The sequence below is a fragment of the Telopea speciosissima genome, chromosome 9, assembly GCF_018873765.1.
Source record: "Telopea speciosissima isolate NSW1024214 ecotype Mountain lineage chromosome 9, Tspe_v1, whole genome shotgun sequence".
NCBI lineage: Eukaryota > Viridiplantae > Streptophyta > Magnoliopsida > Proteales > Proteaceae > Telopea > Telopea speciosissima.
In genome coordinates this window covers 9,559,467-9,579,991 of record NC_057924.1, presented here as the reverse complement: position 1 = coordinate 9,579,991, position 20,525 = coordinate 9,559,467, and the positions used below count along the sequence as shown (strand labels likewise).

The 20,525-nt window shown below is 39.8% G+C and overlaps 1 protein-coding gene across 1 annotated transcript; it reads left to right on the top strand.

Moving 5' to 3' along the window:
• Positions 1–13,525: 13,525 nt before the first annotated feature.
• On the top strand, positions 13,526–14,863 carry LOC122638619. The gene is made up of 2 exons (XM_043831478.1): positions 13,526–13,679; positions 13,710–14,863. The coding sequence occupies exons 1-2, from the start codon at positions 13,607–13,609 to the stop codon at positions 14,861–14,863; spliced, it is 1,227 nt and encodes a 408-aa protein (XP_043687413.1). The 5' UTR covers positions 13,526–13,606.
• The last annotated feature ends 5,662 nt before the right edge of the window (positions 14,864–20,525 follow it).

Sequence of the window (20,525 nt, the reverse complement as noted above, 5' to 3'; positions counted from 1 at the left end):
CATTGTTGTTAGCAATAAAAGGAGCATATTGTCTATAAAGGTGTAAATTGACCATTGAATGAAAATATCTTGTATTTTTATCTTGAACGCAGATCGTGTCCTTGTACAAGTACTGTCCAATGCCCTCCAGAGCTATTGACATGGAATTCACTCCTCCTGTGGGTTCCACAGTGGATTCCATGTGAGTGGCCTCGGAGGGCCTTGAACGGTACTTGTACAAGGACAAGATCTGGTCTCTTTTATCTCTATCTTGCAAATGAGGCACTCTATATTTTTTACCCTATATTTGCACTTTCCCAGGCACAACAAAAACCCAACTCCATTAATTAAGCCTTAATAAATAAAAAATAAATAAATAAAAAAACCGAGAACGAATGCCACTCAGTTGCGTAGCGCATGTCGCCCCTGTGCCTAGACACAGGGGTGTGCATAATGACCATCGCACCCCTGAAAAGATGGAACTGACTAGGGATGCGGCGGTCAATTCGTGCACCCTTGTGTCTAGGCTCAGGGGTGGCATGCGCTGCGCAACCAGGTGACATTCTCTTTCTCAATTAAAAAATTAAAACAAAAATGAAAATGGAAGAAGCCACATGCATGTGCAGATCAGTTGCAGCGTTTCTTCTATTTTTGGGCCGCCTCATCCATATGGGCTTTCGAAACTTGGAGTTGCACAAAAGACACGTGAAGATCCACTCAGAATGATAGACTTGAAAATTGGAAAAGGCGCGAATTGGGCCACCCAGTCAGCCTACAAAATGGGCCTGGGCTCTACTGAGCCCATATTGGAGAGGCTAGAGTTGGACTGGGTGGGGTATTTAAGATCTTATGGTGGGGTGCAGACTCTCCGGGAAAGCAGGGTTAAGTCTGCGTACATTATGACACTCCCCAGACCCCATAGTGACGGGAGTCTCATGCACTGAATACGCCCCTAGCAGAGTCCATACTGCTTGACCTGCAACCACCTCCCACCAAAACCCTTTCCATAACCTTGCCCACAAGGTCCCGAGCAGGATTAGTTAATTGTGCAAACCCTAACTCTGCATTGAGTTAAAGCAATTCATTCATGAATTTTGAATATGTCAGAGCACAAGAGCTGGTCCAATACAATTCAATTTTAAGCCCATGTTTCTCATAGGCTGGCATATAGACTAGTTAAGTTTCTTCTAAGAAATAAAGTTAGTTCTTAGATCAGTTAGGTTTCATGGACTCTCTCAACTAATGTGTACTTCTAATTCTCTACTCCTTTTTAAGTAGAGTGGTACACGTAAGGATGTCGACGGATATTTGAAAATTCATATTTGATCCGCGTTCATATCCATTTAGGAGAATTCGAATCCATCAGAAAACTAATCGGATATAAATATGATAATCTCCCTATTTGGCTGATTATTATTCGATTCGTTTAGTAATCTGACGGTAATAAAATGTCTGAAATATATCTTTATGTCCGTCTATCCGATTAAGTTACCTTATTGGATTTTGTTTTCTTTTTTTTATAATTTTATAAGTTAAGATAATATGGTTCTTTTTCTAGATTTTCTATTGGTTTATATATATTGTTTTATGCACTGTGATATATGGAATTACATATCTATTAAAATAAATACTATATAAAATCAGAAGTAAAAAACATAAGAAAATCAAATATTAAGAAGAGTGGAAGAAAGGGTAGTTGTTGAACTCTCAAGTCTCAACCGTAACTCTCATCAACAAAACGGTAAAGATGTCAACGGATAGTCGAAAATTTGTATTCGATCAACGTTCATATCCATTTAGGAGAATCCGTATTCTAAAAAAACTATACGAAAACTATTAGAATCCGTCCGAATATAATCGGATATGAATATGATAATGCCACTATTCGACCGAATTCAATCCATTTTCATCCTTAAGTAAACATATCAGATGTAATCGGATCTAAATATCCCTTAAATGGATACGGATGCGAATCGAGTATGGATTTCGACTTGCATTTACATCTTTGGCTTGTGTAACCGAAACCTTCCTCCCCCAACAAATACGATTAGCTCTCAATCGATGTCTCTCTATTGTCTTAGCTTTATTCCTCATTCTCTACTATCCGACAAATCTTCAAGAACCCTCAAGATCATTAACCACTTGATTTTTGTATTATTAGTTGTATATCTATTTGGATTCGATAAATTATGTTCCAGATTATCTGAATTCAAATCAAAATATCTGATCGGAAATAGATACCCCTAATGAATACGAACGCGAATCGAATTCAAATTTTTTCTTATCCATTTACCTACAATCCTCCATACTTCTAAGCTATCTTTAGTAAAACTGTTTTTGTATTTTTCTTCCCACAAAAAAAGGTTGCGGTGGGGGGGACGGGGTCACAGATGCACCCGTCCACCCCTGCAAGTGGGGTAAGGGCGGCATTTAAATAAAGATGGGGATGTTTTGTTCTATATATGCATTTATGTTTTCCAACTATCCAAGTAGACTCTTTAATATAAGTTCTTTCAACCAAGCCAATAGCTCAGCCACTATACCCTCCATCACCATATTTGGCTCTAAGCTTTTGGATTCTTCTCACATCCAGCATATGCCAATGGCCCAGCAACGACAGTGCTATATTTTTTAAATTAATAGCTAATACTCTATATTGTCGTAATCACATGAATCAAATTTAATTTTATGAAAGTGCTTGTGGGTCACTAGGGGTGTCAATACCCAACCCGAACCGATGAAATCGGCCCGAACGAGCCCGGACCACATCGGACCGAACTCTTAATGGTTCGGATTCGGTTTGTGGATCCAGAGAGGCAAACGATTTGGTTTGGTTTAGGCTAGCCCGACGGTGCACCGATAGCCCGAACCGTTAGGCCCGAACCCAAATCGAACCGACCTAACGCGATAAATAAGTAAATCAATAAATGCCTAATGTCCCATTGCCCCCTAAATATGTTGTGATAGTTTCTCACTTTATCTTATATCCTTTGTTAGTGATTACTCAACCAATTGTATCCATAGGCCATAGGACATAGGATACAAAGATGCATTGTATTTGAAATATTTTATGTACTTAAAAGAGAAAGAGAAGAAAAATTAGCACTAACCGGACCTTACTAGTTATATAAAACCGGTACCAAACCGAATCCAAATCGATATCAACCCATTATCATAAATCGAAACCGACACGAAACCAAACCTCACCGAAACAGAAACCACACCGAAATCGAACATTTCTTAATGGTTTGGTTTCGGTTTCTATAAAAGTCACACCGAAACCAAAAAGCCCGAACCAAAACCGCCCATTGACACCCCTATGGGTCACCAACCAGTTCATCTAAACAACCTTACTCCTTGAAAGGAAGTTATCTGCAAGCAATAATCTTTCTAAATTAACCTCTTTTATTTTTTTAAAATTATTATGAGAACAAAAAATATTTAAAACATTAGTCTATACATGCATTCTTGGCCAAGTTCTGCGCTAAGCCTATACTAAAAGTATTAGTACACAACCTAAAATGCACATTCTGAGTTAAGTCCGAAATTAACCTTTTGACACCATTGGTTGCAAGACAAGGTTCTAGTAAGCAGAATTGGCAATGGGATCAACCTCAATTTTGATTTCAATTTAGTCGTAATCGATCGAAATCGATTCAAACTCTAAAAATCCTTCTTAGATTTAGATTCGAATCAATAAGAATCAAGATTGATCGCGATCGATTCCGATTTTTTAAACCCTGGTACAATAATCATTATTTCTAATTACGGAAAAAGAACTCTATCCGAGAGTGTGGCCTACGCCAGCACTTCCATGAGTCTATCTCTCTACTCTCCATATGAAAAGACACATCTATCCCTTTGTTTTGAAGAGAAGAAATATAGACACATGGGAGTGTGGCACTCCCGGACAGTAGGGAGTGTCTCTATCACTTTAAGCACATGTAGGGATGCAAAAGTTGTCATCCTAGCAAAATTGGGCCATGCTCATATAGGCTTTGTACATACATTAGTGAGAATAATTGATTTAGGTAAAACCATAACACCTCCACCTTAGCTACCACCTTCATAAGCAGCAAAAAAGCTGTCTTTCAAATCCAACTTGTATGCTAAATCAATATAAGATAATTAAATGAGGACAACTGCTAGTGCAGCTGGCTTGAGGTTAGTACAGAAGTGTCTAGTCCTAGGAGATTTCGAGTTCGAGATTTCTTGTTCTTCATCTAGTCTAGGATCCTCTCCCACCACCCCCACTTTAAAAAAAAAAAAAAGATAATTAATTTCTATCTTTTAAAATTTTTGACTGATTGAATTGGTATATAAATATTAGTTGTAATATTAGATTGGGGAAAAGATTGTTGCCTAATCGTGTGGTTCCTATGCCCAGATATAGAAGCATGCTAATTTACCATCATGCTCGTTGTAAAATCAAAAAATCCATCTATGTTGATGTCCCTGTTCGTGCTCTTGTTAGTCCCCCTATTGGTGCAAGGATACACGATCGATCGGGCGGTGATCTCTTTGCCGTGTTGACACTCTAGGATTGGTAGGGATGTAAACGGATCGGATTCGGATCGGATACGGATCGGATGTGATCGGAGCGGATATTCCCAGTGAATACGGATACCTCTAAACGGATTCGGATGCGGATCGGATTGGTTTTCGACCATCCGTTTACATCTCGCCTTGTGTAACTTGGACCTTCACTCCCCTGGCGGATACAATTCACTCTCAATCCATATCTCTTAGATCACATGATTCTCTTTTCATCATATTCTAGAACTTGTTTAATCTTCAAAAACCCTTGAAATCATTATTTACTTAATTTTTATTATTAAGTATTCGGTTTTTTTTCGGACGGATTTTAATCGGAGTATTCGGATTATTTTCCGGTTATCTCTAAACAAATACGGATGCCCTACTAGCGAATACGGATGCGAATTCGGATTCGGATTCGATTATCCATTTACATCCCTAGGATTGAGCTCTCTCCAGGAGCCCGGCACCCAAGAGAGTGCCCGGAGGCCATCCAGCCGTTGGGTTGTGCCGCACACATCCCGATGGCTGATCGGACACCTACACCGGGATGTGTGCGACAATGCCCAGCCCTTGGATGCCCTCCTAGGCACTACCTGGGTGCTGAGCTCCCTGAAGAGGAGCCGGATCGTACTCTTTAGTATATATTTCTATCAATTGTAATAGAATTGAAAAAGTCCTCACAAGATTTATCAATAAAGACACCCAATGGTCGAAACTTAACCAATATAAGATTATTCTTAACAAAGCTTCATGAAAGTTGTTAACATACTTGCCAAGGACTGAGAATACTGATTGACCAGAGTAGCACTATCCACTTATTCTATGGTGATCTGATTTGTTTTGAGTCTATTTTATATATTAAATCGTACTTTCACCCTCTTGTTTGTTTGTTCCATTTGCAGCCGACCATCTATTTTCAAATCTTTTATAAATTCTTCCATAAATTTCAGACCTCAGTTCCAATCCTCTAAAGTTAATTTAAAAATAGGTAATGCTGTGGTATGCACTGGGCCATCCATTTTATGGTCTGTCGATTTTCAATCATATAACTCATCATTTGTTGACTTTTTTTGGGGGAACGCAGGGGTTACGTGCGTATGGCAGTCAATGAGAGCGTACGCTGATATCTTGGGGTGAAATTTTCATCTTTCATGAGGGGTGAGGCGATCATTTCTTCTCCATTGTATTTGAATGTAAAGAATGCACGTAATTTGATGAATTAAGCTTTGAATTTAATATGTGACTATCAATAAAAAACAAAAATTAACATAACTAATCCAAACTTAGATATTCGTCTATCCAATTGTTGGAATTATAAAATATCTCTTCATATATGACAATTTGGTGAGCCCGGGAAGGAATTTCTTATCTTGTGGGTTTTAAAGACAACTCTTTATGAAATTTATTAAGATATACTTTTAAGTTAATTTGTAGCAAAATACGAGTTTAGACTTTAGGTGCCCAAAACGCAAAGCAAGAGCTGGTGAAAGAACAAAAAAGCACAAAACATTAAAAGCCCAAATCGCTATCGTGTGGGTTTTAAATACAACCCTATTTAATTACAATAAGTGTCATCTTTACATACATGACAATTATATGAGTCTAGTCAAGACTCAAGAGTCATGAAGATTCGTTCAGGTTTAAGAAATTACCAAATTAGGTTTGAGTTAGTTCGAATTTTTATTGACTTTTGCTCAAGTCATGTGAAATTCAATTAATCTACTTGTTTTCTATGGGGGGTCATATACTATTCATAGACCATAAGTTTGATTTATAAATAAATAAAACCCTAAAATTTTTGTTTAGTGTATTCAACATTAGTCCATTTTTTTGTTCTCACTTGAGAACAATGAAAATATTAAAAAAAAATAAAAAAAAATGACTTGCCTTGATTAGATTTGACTTACCAAACTCACCAGGTTTTGAAAAGGATGAGCCTAAGCCTGATTTTTCAATTATGATTTTTTATTAAAAAATAATGGAAAAAAGTTGTACACACACACTCTCTCTCTCTCTCTCTCTCTCTCTCTCTCTCTCTCTCTCATATACTGTGATAGATGCCATTTCACACGAGAACATGAGATATATTGCAAAGTTGAAAATAACCTTAGATATGCAAAAGCTAAGTGTTTGAATTGATCCTTCTCACCTTGTGTTAGGGGTGTCAATACCCAACCTGAACCGATAAAAGCGGCCTGAATCGGTTCAGACCACATTGAACCGATTTCTTATTGGTTCGGATTCGATTTGTAGATCCAGAGAGCAGTCGGTTTTGGCTCAGTTCGGGCTAGTCTGACGGTGCACCGGTGACCCGAACCCAAACCGAACCGACCCAACTCGATAAAATGCTGAGATCAAATAAATTTTATGGATTTATGTACCTATCTATATCAGTTTTAAAAGCATTTAGACCTGTTGAGATCAAATAAATTTTATGGATGTTCTCTCATCCTATATGCGATCATGGTTTAATGCCACGAAACTTGCTTCTGTAATAATTACTATAGAGCATCCATTGCACTAGTTTCCTATATTCGTTTATGGTTTAATATTGAACCAACCCCTGTAAGAACTTGTGTTTAAATGCATTTACTAGTTAGATATGAATTAGGAATCTCTATACCTAGTTTTTGCATTTGGAATATAATAATACTAACCGAACCTTACTAGTTAATTAGTTATATAAAACTAGTACCGAACCGAATCCAAACCGATATCAACCCGTTATCATAAACCGAAACCAACACGAAACCAAACCGCACCGAAATCGAAATCGCACCGAAACCGAACATTTCTTAATGGTTCAATTTCAGTTTCTATAAAACTCACACCGAAATCGAAAAACCTGAACCGAAACTGGACCGAACCGACCCATTGACACCCCTACCTTGTGTGAGTGAGGTGTTACGTGTTAATTTATAGAATGAGTACAATGAGTTACAATGAGTTACAGGTCGGGCCTCACGGTGCTTAAAGCCTGCACCGTGACCAACCATTTAATTATTCGGGCTAGGCCTGGTAGGGCTCGGTCGGGTTAGGTTGGACTTCGGGCTATAATTGGGTAATATAATCGGGCCTTAACTGGTGCAAAACTGGGTTATGGCCCTGTTTAAATATAAACAGACTTTAAACGGTGCAGCCATTTCCGAGTAGTGTGACGCTGGATTTCGTTCCAAATCTAGGATTCGTGACTCCACCCAAGCTGTGATTTCGATCCTTTTGTGTCTCAATAGCTATATCCACACGGCTCCATTTTGGTCTAATGACAACCCAGTCTCACTCTTTTGGCGATCGTTCCATCACTAGTAACAACTAACAACTACATGTACACATGGTGGTCTTAGACATCGGTAACTTGTCCTCTTAATGACCATCTTATTTTTATGGTGAAGGGTTGAAGCAAGAACAGTTCATATGCAGATGCGATTCCCCATCAACACTTCCAAAACCCAAAACCACTTCCGATCACCATCAACACTTCCAACACCCAAAACCACTTCTAAATCACGTTTGTTTTCTATGGTTTATGAAACCTGTGGGTTTTCTAAGAGTATTTTTAAAGATGATAATGTCTACTCTCTCTTCGTTACAAGACACATTTCAAAAAACAAAGGAGAAATGTTTATTTTTGCCTAAATATATGTGGTGTCCAAAGGGAATGGAAGGTACCATATATATATATATATATATGGCCTACAAATGTTAAAGGGTCGGGCTAGGTCGGGCCTAGAATCGGTCTGTTCGGTCAGACGCCCGATGGACTAGGACCCCAAATCGGGATCGTTCGATTACTAGACATGTCGGGCTTAAGCCCAACATGTTTAGTAATCGGGTAGGGCCGGGTCGGGCTTAAGCCAGGTGGGCTCGATCGGGTCTGTCGGGCCGGGCCTAGAATTGACACCCCTAGTGGCCGGTTGCAAATAGTGAGTTTGGCACAGAGATTGACAAAGCAGGACCAGAAAGACCCTTGGTCATAATATCAGCGAGTTGATCTCGAGTTGGAATATGCTAAATCTTGAACTGGTGTGTGACAACTTATTCACGGACAAAGTGGAATCGATGGCCACATGCTTGGTACGTGAATGAAAAATAGGATTGGAAGCCAGATAATTTGCACCAGTGTTGTCACAATAGATGGTAGGGATACAATTGGACGGCCCAAGTGCAGTGAGTAATTGATGAAGCAAAATCAATTCTGTGATCGTATTGGCAAGACCTTTGGACTCAGCCTTCGTACTAGAGCGAGCAACAATAGGTTGCTTTTTGGAACTCCAGGAGATGAGGTTTGGCCCTAGGAAGACGCAATAGCCACTTGTGGAGCGCCGGTCATCAGGGTACCCAGCCCAGTCCGCATTTGTGTAAGCACACAAGGTTAGATCAGATGAAAAGCGAAGATAAAGACCAAGCGTAAGCGTGTGCTTTAGATAGAGAACCATGCGTTTGATAGCAGTCCTGTGATCAACAGTAGGGGAGTGCATAAACTGGCAAACCTGATTAATAGAGAAAACAATGCCAGGCTGTGCTAAAATCAAATATTGAAAGGCACCCACGGTACTACGGTAAAGAGCAAGATCGAAAAGCAGAGTGCCACTATCTTTGGAAAGAGAGACAATGTTGAATGGTATATTCTCCAAAGCATTTCTCACAAAATATTCAAATTCGAGTATTGAACATATTCTCTTAGCACGTGATTTAGTGTATGGTATCAAATCGAGAATGGCCCATCCTAAAAACTGATACAATGTTGATAAGGATCAGTACAAATCGGCGTAACGGATGATTTTATATCTGATTTTCCACAAAAATTAGGCGTTTGTTGACAGTTTTATTCTTGGCCTGTACCGTTCCATCGATATAGGATCGGCCTAGTATAAGGATTGGTGTTGGCTGATACAGATCACTCGATATGACCGATCATATCCGGATTTTTTAAACCATACTTCAAAGTAAGAACACCACCCATATGAGAAGGATTCATTCAAGCTTTTAATTTTTTTCCCTCTCCTTGGTTGCCTTGCACATAATTGAAGTAGGAAAGTTCATGGTTTCTTGCTATCAGATTGGTTGTATTGGCTGATTCATATTGGTATTGATCATGATTGATGATACGTTCGAAAATAGCCAGCCAATGATAGAAGTAACTGTCGCATCATAGTGGAATCCACTCACCACTAAGGGACACACCTCGGAAACTAGGAGAGGCCAGGGATCCATCCCATGACTGCCACGTGCCGACAGCAGGGAAGGATGAAACCCTCAACCCCCTCAATAACCAAGTGAATGAACCGACGATGAAAGGGTCAGTCGATCCAATGTTTTCAACCCACCCCTCAGTAAGGGCCTGCCATAAGCAAGCGCAAAAGAAAAGATGGCAACCAGGAGAAACAATGAAGAAAGAGCTTGCGTGTAACTAGCAAAACAAAGCACTCGACCATAGGGTAGCAACTAAACTAAAGGAAGATGATCGTATATAAGGAAAAGTCTTGGAATTAGTCGATCAATAGTGGAAAGGAGAAATTGTTGCGAGTATAAATAACCCAATGGGGGACCCAGGTAAAGGGACTTTTGGACCTATTGCTCTCTCCGTACCTCTTTTCTGACAATTCATATGTGCACCGGACTGACTTAGGTATCAGAAAATCACCCTTGGAGTTTGCTCCGGGTCTCTTCTGTGTCTTTTCCACTTGTGCAGGTTGCACACGTCATCTAGAAGCTTTCCAACAGCAACAATTGATATCAACATCAAACTGATACTGTATCAATGGTGTTGAAATAGAAAAGACTAAATTGTATGATCAAATCCGATATAGCCGATCCATATCAGCATTGATGGCGACCGATGCAGGAACCGATACGGAGAACTAAATCCCTGTGCAAGCTTAGCACGACATTGAACAACTGGCAAGGCTACGTCGCCTGTATACGGGAAAAACAAAAAACAAAAAACAACAAAGTGTGGGACCCATCTCTTGTCCCCAATCCACAACTGTGACATCACCATATCACAACGACAGATCAATCATCTACCCCACAAATCCCACCGTCTCTCCTACAGCCCCGGGCCCACGGCCCAAGCCCAGCCGGCCATTCCCAAGTTCTTCAAATTCCCAAGACCTTCTTGAATTCCCTCACTGTCGCCCCCCAAAAAGATATAAAAACGTTCCCTAATCCACTCCTGAAACTCCAATTTTCTTCTGTCATCTCTTTCCCTCTCTACGTTAATCTTTTTAGTCTTTTCTTCCTCAACAAGAAACAAAAGAAGACAGATCGAAAGAAAATCTGCGCATTAAGCAGAGGCGAACACAGAAACACGTAAGTCTCAAGCTTTGCTTTCTCATGATGTTCTGATAGACAGATTCTAAATTTTGCTGAATTGCTGATTTTTATCCATTTATTCTTCTTCGATTCTCTGTTAGAATTTCGAGTTCATTTACTTAGTTCTAACTTCCATTATTTGGTGCTTTCGTGGATCCTAATTTGCCTAATATGAGAATAAATTACGGTGAGACAGCTTAAGAAATCGGGAATTTCGTCATCAATTTTCCTCGAATCGAAGTAGATTTCGGATTTGAATATTCTTTGATTCCTTGCTTATCCTTTGTTTCTGCCTTTCTCTCAATCTCTGGTCAAGAAGTAAAGCAAAGATAAACCATATCATTCCGTAAGATTCTTCGAAAATTCCAAATACTTGGAGTGTGACTGCAGCCTTTCATTTTCAAACAAAAGATATTTCTCCTAATTTGCGCCGCCGCCGGTGTTGTTCCTTTGTTCCACTTCCTTTCATCTCTCCCCCTTCGTTCTCTGAACTGTATCCAACTCCGATTGGAGGTTCAAGAATGGTAATCAATTATTGAAAAGACATATTAGGGTGTCATGTTGAGTAAATTAATATAGAAATTAGTGATAATATCTGTCCACTTCAATCTTCAGATTTTCACAGCCTGGCCTCTGCAATCTCTTAATTAAACTAAGAGAGAAGACTCTACCTTCCATCTTCTGGTTCTTAAGATTGATTGGAATCGGAATTGGCCGATGAACAGGGTTTTTAAAGCTGATTTCTAATCCAAATCCTGATCCCTAATTCCTAATTTTAATCGCTGTTTATATTGAAATGGTTACTTATGCGAGTTGGAAAAAACAAGAGTATGAGAGAATGCACAAAAGTACTTGAAGTACCATGGACAAATATGGAAATACACCACACTGCCCTTCCAATGGTTGGAATGACCACATCACTTCTCCATGTAACATAAATAAGTTTGTTAGACGAATGTGTCAATCGGTCGGTTTGGTTTCGACAAGGCTGAATCGGTTTTAACATGTGATGAGCCACATTAAAGTCGAACTGTTAAGGTGAAATTTAGTATTGGTCAGTTTTGATCCAGTTCAGTTCCAATTTTCGATTGGTTTTCCTAAGGCTTTGTTTGGATGTCAAGAAAAGAACAATAAAGAAAAAAAAATTCAAAAAAAAAGAGAAAGAATTTGAAGAAACAGATACGGCACATAAATCAATCGTTGTATCATCATATATTTTTTTGATCTCGTTATGTTTTTTCTACATCCAAACATAGCCTAACAATTTCTTATGGTTTTGCTAATGGTTTTCAGGCCAATTTAGTTTTGATTTTTTAATTAGTTTTTTCAAAACTTGTCTATTTTTTTATTGTTCAATTTTCATCTATATTGGTTCAATTAGTCGATCTAATAAATTTTAATTTATATAAATTTCTAAAATATCTAAATCGAAACTCAACCGTTATTATTGATCCGAACGATTTAGACTTACATCAGCTTCATGTCAAGTGACAATGATGCCTCGTCTTTTCTATAATATTTTTTGGTAGAATCTTTTCTATAATATTAGGGAAAAAAAACTTGTACGGGGGGTGTTCGCATATTATCTCTATCCTCCTCACATAAAAAGATACTTCTGCTTTTAAGTTTTTGAATAGGACAGTACTAGCGTAGACGCATAGTAGGCCACACTCTTAGACTGAAAATTGCTTCCCATAATATTATTGTCTGCTAAATGCTACACAGTTTTACCACAAAAAAAAATATGATTCATGGTGCAAACTCTTTGTAACCACGTAATTATACCAAGATTAACCCACAATAGATAAGGGTTTTTTGTTTGCCTTTTATTATTATGTTTTAATTACTTGACAATATGAATTGTTTAACGTTTTATTATTATTTTTTAATTACTTGACAATATGAATTTGTTTGACGTTTTGTCGACAAATGAAAATGATCGTGGGCCGGCAGGTATTATCGGGTTGAACTATCAAGTCTGACATAAATACCCTCATGCTGTAGTTAATCTTGTGACACCAAAAAGGTAATTTAATGCACAGTATGATTTCATCATCACGTTTATGATTTAGCCACTTGGCAACCATCAAAGGGTTTCTAGCAAAGTGCTAAAAAGAATCGAGTAAAATAGGGATCTTTATCTCCTCAAATTCTTGCTAGTCCAATTCCTCAGTTCCTCTAACAAGGAGGTCTGAAATGACTACCCTACCCTTGCTTGGGTGGAGTCCACCACCCCCCTATTAAAGGAACTGGGGAACTGACCGAGCAAGGAACTGGAGGAAATAATTTTCTGTAAAATAGTATAACCGGAGGCATATATGCTGGTACGCCGTATTAGTATCATTCAACTTAGGGTATGTTTGGATGTCAATAATTAAATAAATAAAATTTTTGAATTTAAGATGAGATAGCCATATAAATTAATTCTCTTATTATGGTTTTTTTTTTTTCTTCCAGTTTCCTGACGTCCAAACATAGACTCAATTTCTAAGAGCCCGGTGGATGGATTCGCACTCCACAGTAGGTGAGAGACAATTATCACGTACACCCATCACTCACGGCTTAAGCCACGACCAGTCAATTTGGAGCCACGCATAGGGTGTGGACCGCTAGGGTATGTTCCATCAATCACCGAATCATTAGCCACGAAAAAGTAGTCCTACCAACTGATCTTTGTATGTCGTTCTGTCCCTCGCTCGCGTCTCCCGTGTATCTGTCTTCACCATCGTCTCTCTGTGCGTGCGTGCGTGGCAGGAACCGGCGGCAGCCTGAGATGACGTCACACCACCCAGCCGAGCTTGATTCCGGCGCAGCAGACTCCGTGACTTCATCCCCGCGATCGGACCAGCTGCCGCCTTCGCAACATAAACAACATGACGAGCTGCATCCACATGTCAGGTTCATGTGCAGTTTCGGCGGTCGGATCCTCCCTCGCCCCCACGACAACCAGCTCCGATACGTCGGAGGCGACACACGTATCGTAGCAGTTCACCGTACCACCAGGTCCTCAGCCCTCCTCTCAAAGCTGTCCAAGCTCTCCGGCTCCAACGAAATCACCATCAAATACCAACTCCCCAACGAAGAGCTCGACGCCTTGATCACCGTCTCCACCGACGATGACGTCGAGAACATGATGGAAGAGTACGACCGCCTCACCCAAGGCTCTAATTCAAAGACCGCTCGTCTACGCCTCTTCCTTTTCCCCGTCAACGGCTCCGTTTCCAGCGCCAGCAGCATTAGTTCCATCATCGACGGTCAATCTAAGCGCGTGCGCGAGCACTGGTTCTTCGACGCGCTCAATGGTGGTGGAGGCGTTTCAGCAACGCCTTCCTTGGAGCGTGGTCGCTCCGAAGTTTCCTCTGTTGTCTCCGAAGTCCCCGATTATCTCTTCGGCTTCGATAATTCAGACGAGCCCAAACCGAAAACCAGGCCCACTTTGACCGAAAACGTATCCTTTTCCGATCCTGGTTCGCCGGCCTATGGATCAACCTCTTCGCAGCCCTGCGTTCCGTCGATCTCTGATCTTCCACCGGTCAAAACGAAATTAGAGGACCCTAATCATGTGAGCGATTCGAAGGAGAGCCAAATCGATGGTTTCAGGGAGACAGGTGATCAGCCGGTTTCGCGGCAAACTGGGTACATGGACAACACTACATGGCAGTACTTCCCGGCGAGTCACTTTCCTGGTCCGGCGGTCCAACCGATGCAGGTCTACTACATGCCCGGTCCGGTTCCGCCCTGTAAGGTCCCCTCTGCAGCAGTTCCAGTTCCGGCAAATTACGTTCAGAGATTCCCGATGGGATTTGCACATCCGGTTCATGGTGTGGGTCAGGTTTACGCCGGGGGAGTGAAGGCGGTTACTGCCATGGAACCATATGATCAATACCCACCAGGTGGAGTGGTTCCTGAACCGCAGGCGTACTACGCAGCGAGGAATCCCGGGATGATTCCGTCTTATCCTGCTGCTGGGGCTGAGTTGCAGGGGAGTGGTACTGAGACGATTATCGGTCGCGTTTCGCAACCGCAATGAATGTCTGCAGATTTGGGTGGTTCCCTTCGTTAACGTAATCAAGTCGGGTTGTTTATGGTAAATCTTCTAAGTTTATGCATTGGTTGTAATTTGTAATTACAGATTTAATTTTTTTTGTGTTTTTTTTTTTATTTATAAATTCTTCTCCGACAGAATTTGGATTTTGATTTTTTCAGTGTGTAAAATTGAAAGTATTTCAGAATTGTTGACAATATTATTGTTGTTTCATTTTTCAACCATAAAATCCTATCAAATTTTTAGGAAAATAATCCTCTCCAATTCCTTTAAAGTATGTAGGACGGTTCAGATATCCAATGATTCGAGTTCATTGATTTTTTTTTTTCCTTTCTTCTCAAGTTCAGCACTGTTGGATGTCCGAGCTATCAAGTGTCGACATCTCCACCTAGCACTGCTGCACTACACACTTTTAGTCATTGGAGAGGATTAAATTCTTCAATTCTTATTGGACCACAACTCCTTCAGTTTCGAGATCAAGTCATGTCAGTCTAACCATGCATATGCAATTTCAACATTTTTCCTTCTTTAAAAACAACTTGACTTGAGTTCAGCTAAGGACCAAGGATGTAAATATATATGTTGTATGGTTGTGTATGGGAATATGCATTCTCAGAATAGCTGAATTGGTTCTCCGTCTAGAATGTATTTTGAAATGAGAAAATAAAGAAGAATCAGATTTTAGGATGCATTCTAGATCTAAAATCTGTGACATTGAAACCTATTTATAATTGAAAATAGATAAAGAGAAAGAATAAACAATCACACAATACAAGGATTTATGTGGTTCCGTAAAATGTCCACATCCATGGAGAGATGGAAACAATTTCGCTAACAATGGAGAAAGGGTTACATGTTTTATTCCTCACGCCTCTCTGTGTTTACAAAGAAATTACTATAATCCTAATAAACCTCATCACAACAATTATAGGGAAACAAGAGAAACAAACTTCCTAAATTAGTCCCATGTAAATTGTAAAAATTTTCCTCGGGGACTACCACTCTTGAGCCCCGCATGGATCCCCTAGCTCACCTTGGCCCTAGAAATGAAGATTAAACCCCAAGGTGGGCCGATTCCTCTAGTCCTCAAACCCTTCGGGCTTTTAATGACCTTCCGAAGTAGCCCACAACCCAGTTCACATACAAGACACTAAACCTTAACAAAATCTATTCCCAAAATGCATACCAAAGTTCCAAACATAACCTAAGCTTCATTGAATTAAAAAAAAATAAAAAATTAAAGAATTAAAATAGAGATCCAAGTACAATTTCTGTTCAAGCGTACTCCCAAGTCCCAACCGCAAAGTGGTCTTTCTGGCCACTATTGGTGAGCCTATCTGAATTAAGTGGCCATTTGACACGTTTTTCTCAACCTAGGTGCACCTGTTGAAAGACCATTGGCTACATTGGTTTAGATTGCAATTTCAAAGACTTGAATTCAATTTTGTAGACCCTGCATGCTGAATTCAATTAAAGAAAAGGGACTGATCAATAGACCGAGCGGCTCAGGTGCCCTAACCCTTTCTGAGTCATAATTTGGTCCTTGCCCATTTCTCTAGCAGTTGGAGCATGGAGCCCACCTCTAATAAGGTTGTTTTGGACAATTTTGCTCTTCATAACACCAAAATTGGTGTTTTCCTTTTCTTAGTTCAGTGCTTGACCAAATTGGGCTATTCAATTAGGTGTTGGGCCTTTCCACTAGCTACTCTTCATTTTGGATTTTTGAGTTGGTTTGGGCCCATTTTAGCTGGCCTACGGACCTTGGTGTTTTCCATCAATTGGACCATAAACCCTTACTTTGATATCTTGTCTTGGACTAAGATCCCATATACCTTAACTTGCTATACCTTTTAGGCTTGGGCCCATTAAACCAAAATTGGGTTTCATCATCACGCACCAAGGTTGATCCCAAAGCTCTCAAGTGCATTTTCTTGGGCTACTCTGATTCAACCAAAAGGTAATATCCAACATTTTTTTTTTCTATTAATTATGTTGTATTTGATAAATAATATCCAACATTCTTGTGTATGTATGCATGTCTATTGGTACTCCAACCGTTATTGTGCATTCCCCCATACTCCTAATTTTCAAAGCTCAATTTTTCCATTTGACAAATTTAGTTTTGGGTTAGAATTTGATATGTGAACAATGGACCATGGGGGTCTACCTACACACAATTTTTAGCACCATTTGAGCTTCAATATGGTAAAACTAAGTGCTAGTCTAGAGGTTTTTCCTAGATCTGCCAGACTGCCAGGAATCCCACACCTGTTATACAAATTATAAAATAAGGAAAAAGCTGGACACACCACCAGTGTATCATAAGCTAACATACACTATGTCTATCTCTCTTCTCCCTTTGAAATGATCATTTCCCTTCTAAATGATACGTCATTCCACTGCTCCATTGGTGCTACCTGCTAGCATATCGCACACAGGTGATATGCCTATCCCTCACCCTTTCAAAATATTATACATAAATTTTGTTTCCATGTATTTTAATTGGGCAAGAGATCTCTACTTGGTCACATGCTCTACACAAGCATCCGAGCACACCTGGGTACCCACCGGGGGTAGAGGCGTCATCTCCGGATGCCTTGTGAGAGGGTGTTGGAAACACCACCAAGTAGAGATCTTTTTCCCATTTTAATTTTAGTACAAAATGAAATTATAAGTTGAGCTTAACCCTGAATGATTATGTACTTTCTGCATTTTTTATTTAATATATAAGATGTCCAATATCCAATTTGATATTCGAACTTTCCAACCCATATACAGTCCTACTTTAGGGAGCTACATTGGGCTGGAGTGAATTGGAAGCCCCAGCCCATCCATGCCAAAATGAATGGGGAAGGACTGAGCTCTGACTAGCTCTCTCTCTCTCTCTCTCTCTCTCGTGTGTGGGTGGAGGGAGAGGGGGTGTTGGGGAATGTAGGTGTAGAAAAACAAGAACATAAAAGATGCAGGAAACGAACATAAATTGCAAATAAACAAACAAACAATCACACAATGTATATATGAAAATTTATACAAGGTTTGGCGAGGTTGCCTATGTCCACCATAAGATGAGATTTGCTTCACTATCAATGGAGAATAGGATTACAATTGCTCATCCTCGCACCTCTCTCAGATTACAGAGAAAATCATATTGCTACAAATGTATAGCAAAACACTAAATTAGTGGCCCTTCGGAACCAGCTAACATATGCAAGCGACGGATTACAAGATATCGTACCCCACAACAGGAGGGCTATAATGTTTAGCAGGGATTGGGCTATGCTTAAGGGGATAGGCCCATTGAGAGTCTGGGGAATATAAAAAACTCAAAGTGTTGAGCTCACACCTACCTGGTAAAACAAACACCACAGAACTAGAACAAACAAAACAGAAAAAACAAAAATGGCAAAGATTTAACATGGTTCACACACCAATATGATATGCTACGTCCATGGGCGAAGCTGAAGATGATTCACTATGTAAATGGAAGAAGATTACAATGGAGATTTCTCAAGAACACCCAAATGGCGACAACAAGAACTCTCACCCAAAAACCCTAACTCGAAAATCCCCAAATCTCACTTGTTTCACTTGCTTACACAACAAGACATGAAAACAGGTTAATACTGCTCCAAGCGGATCGATCCACCTATCGGCCCAAACCCTCCACTACCATCACAGACGTCCCAAAGAAAAAAAAAACACAAAATCCCATTCAGGTTGCCACCAAAAATGTCGGAACAAGTAGATCTTTGAAATGAGAACAAGAATTCGAGATACACATAACACCACGTCATCGAGCCATCCAGCCCAGTTGATTTTCACTGGATTTTTTGCTTTTAGTGTGTATGTATTGGAGCGATTACAAATTGCTTACTATCTATAAAGCATAAGCAATCAAGAGTCCATTACTTATGTATCATTTCATACCCTGCATACCGTGAGAAGCAGATCTCTGAGACATGGAAACGAAACTAAATTAGTGTAGGATTGCTTTGGGCTTCCATGTATGGGGAAAGCCCAACTTAGCCCATATAGGTGTGACCCAGTTAATCGCAGGCCTTCTCACTCTGTAAAGCATGATGGAATTTCCGTTTCGCAAGTCATTCCTCTTGACCTCGAAGGAATCATTGGGGAATCAAAATAATGGAAACCCCAAGACCAAAAAGCCACCAATCATCAAGATTCAAGACTGGCTCTGGTCATCAATGATTAATCTATTCCATGAGGTGAGGATGTTTTGGCTCCATGAATTGAGATCTGTTGGGAGAATAAACCCACATCGGTTACCTCTGAGAGATAGTTATAACCTCCTCCATTCAAGAGTTCGAACTTTTAGAACGAAAACTTTACTTAATATCATAATCGCATACATAGTTTTATGTGGTTCGACAAAATTGCCATCCCATACAGTTTTTTAACGGTCTTTTGAAAGTAACTCATTTATGCAAACAACGGAATACAGGACATCAAACCCCGCAACATATTATCCTATATCAATTACCCATGAAATCTTTTGCCTCCTCCTATACTTGTGAATTCCTCCACCCAATAGTAAGAACAATGTCAAGTCATGTTATTTGTTCCCCATATGAAAATAGTTTCACCCACGAAAGTGGAAAATCAATGAGGGCTTAGAGCTCTCTCTCTCTCTCTCTCTCTCAAAGAGAGCATGGCTAGCTTCTCAAGTCCTAAAGGACATAAATAATAAAAATGCAAAAGAATCCAATTTGTCTCCAATGTAGGAGGAGGCAGGTCCACTTGATTGTCCACACCCTACACACGGATGACAATGATGGTGTTGTCCGAATGGGTTTTTGAAGGCGTGAAGCCTGCACTCATGTGACTACATGAGTGCATGTCTCCTTATTATACTACTCAAATTATCATTCCAAGCGTGCGTGCGTGTGAGATCCAAGGATATATATCGAATTATGGATCATCCATCTATGACCAAACCACCATCACTCTTCCCCCTTTTAAATTAATTTCTAAAGTATTGTCTTAAATGAGTTGGATCTTCTACTGCCGAGTTGCCTGCCAGGACCGTGCTGCCCAGACACGGTATTGCGTGCAATGTCCGTCTTATTCCTATCCGATCGTTTTGCCCGAGTGAGGGTAAGGTGATCATTGTGCGCAGTACCGTGTCTAGACAGCTCGGCAGTAAAGAATTTGAATCCAGACAATAGAAGATAGCTAGAGTAAGAGAGACTATGAGATGGGAATTGCTCTTTGAGAGAGATATAGGAAATAAGAAAAAGTCTGTAAGATGTGTAAGGAAAAGCAAAAGTAAAAGGTTATTCTTCTTCCAATGAGTGGATCTAATGCATGGTTTCTTTCCTTCTCCTTGAGCTTTAAACCTTTCTCTTGCATCAATGCAAAGCAGAGAATCTATAGTATCACCAAAGAGGAAGAAAAACCCAAAAAAAGAAAGAAAGAAAAGAAAGACAAGTAAAAGGAGTTTGTGAGAAGGAACAACAAAAACAACATTCAATGGCAAACTCACCTGGTGCCTGGTTGTTAAATATTAAAGTTAGCTGTTTGTCTGTTTCTTCTGAAATAGCATATATCATCTTTAAATTCTATATCATTATACATCTCTACTTAATTTTACAGATTGACCTTGTCATATTTTACCAACCCTCTAATG

What these genes read in the sequence shown, in the direction of transcription:
- LOC122638619 (XM_043831478.1), top strand. Translation starts at nt 13,607, where the DNA reads ATGACGTCACACCACCCAGCCGAGCTTGATTCCGGCGCAGCAGACTCC. An exon ending in TTCATCCCCGCGATCGGACC is followed by an intron (nt 13,680 to 13,709) that starts AGCTGCCGCCTT and finishes ATAAACAACATG; the next exon opens with ACGAGCTGCATCCACATGTC.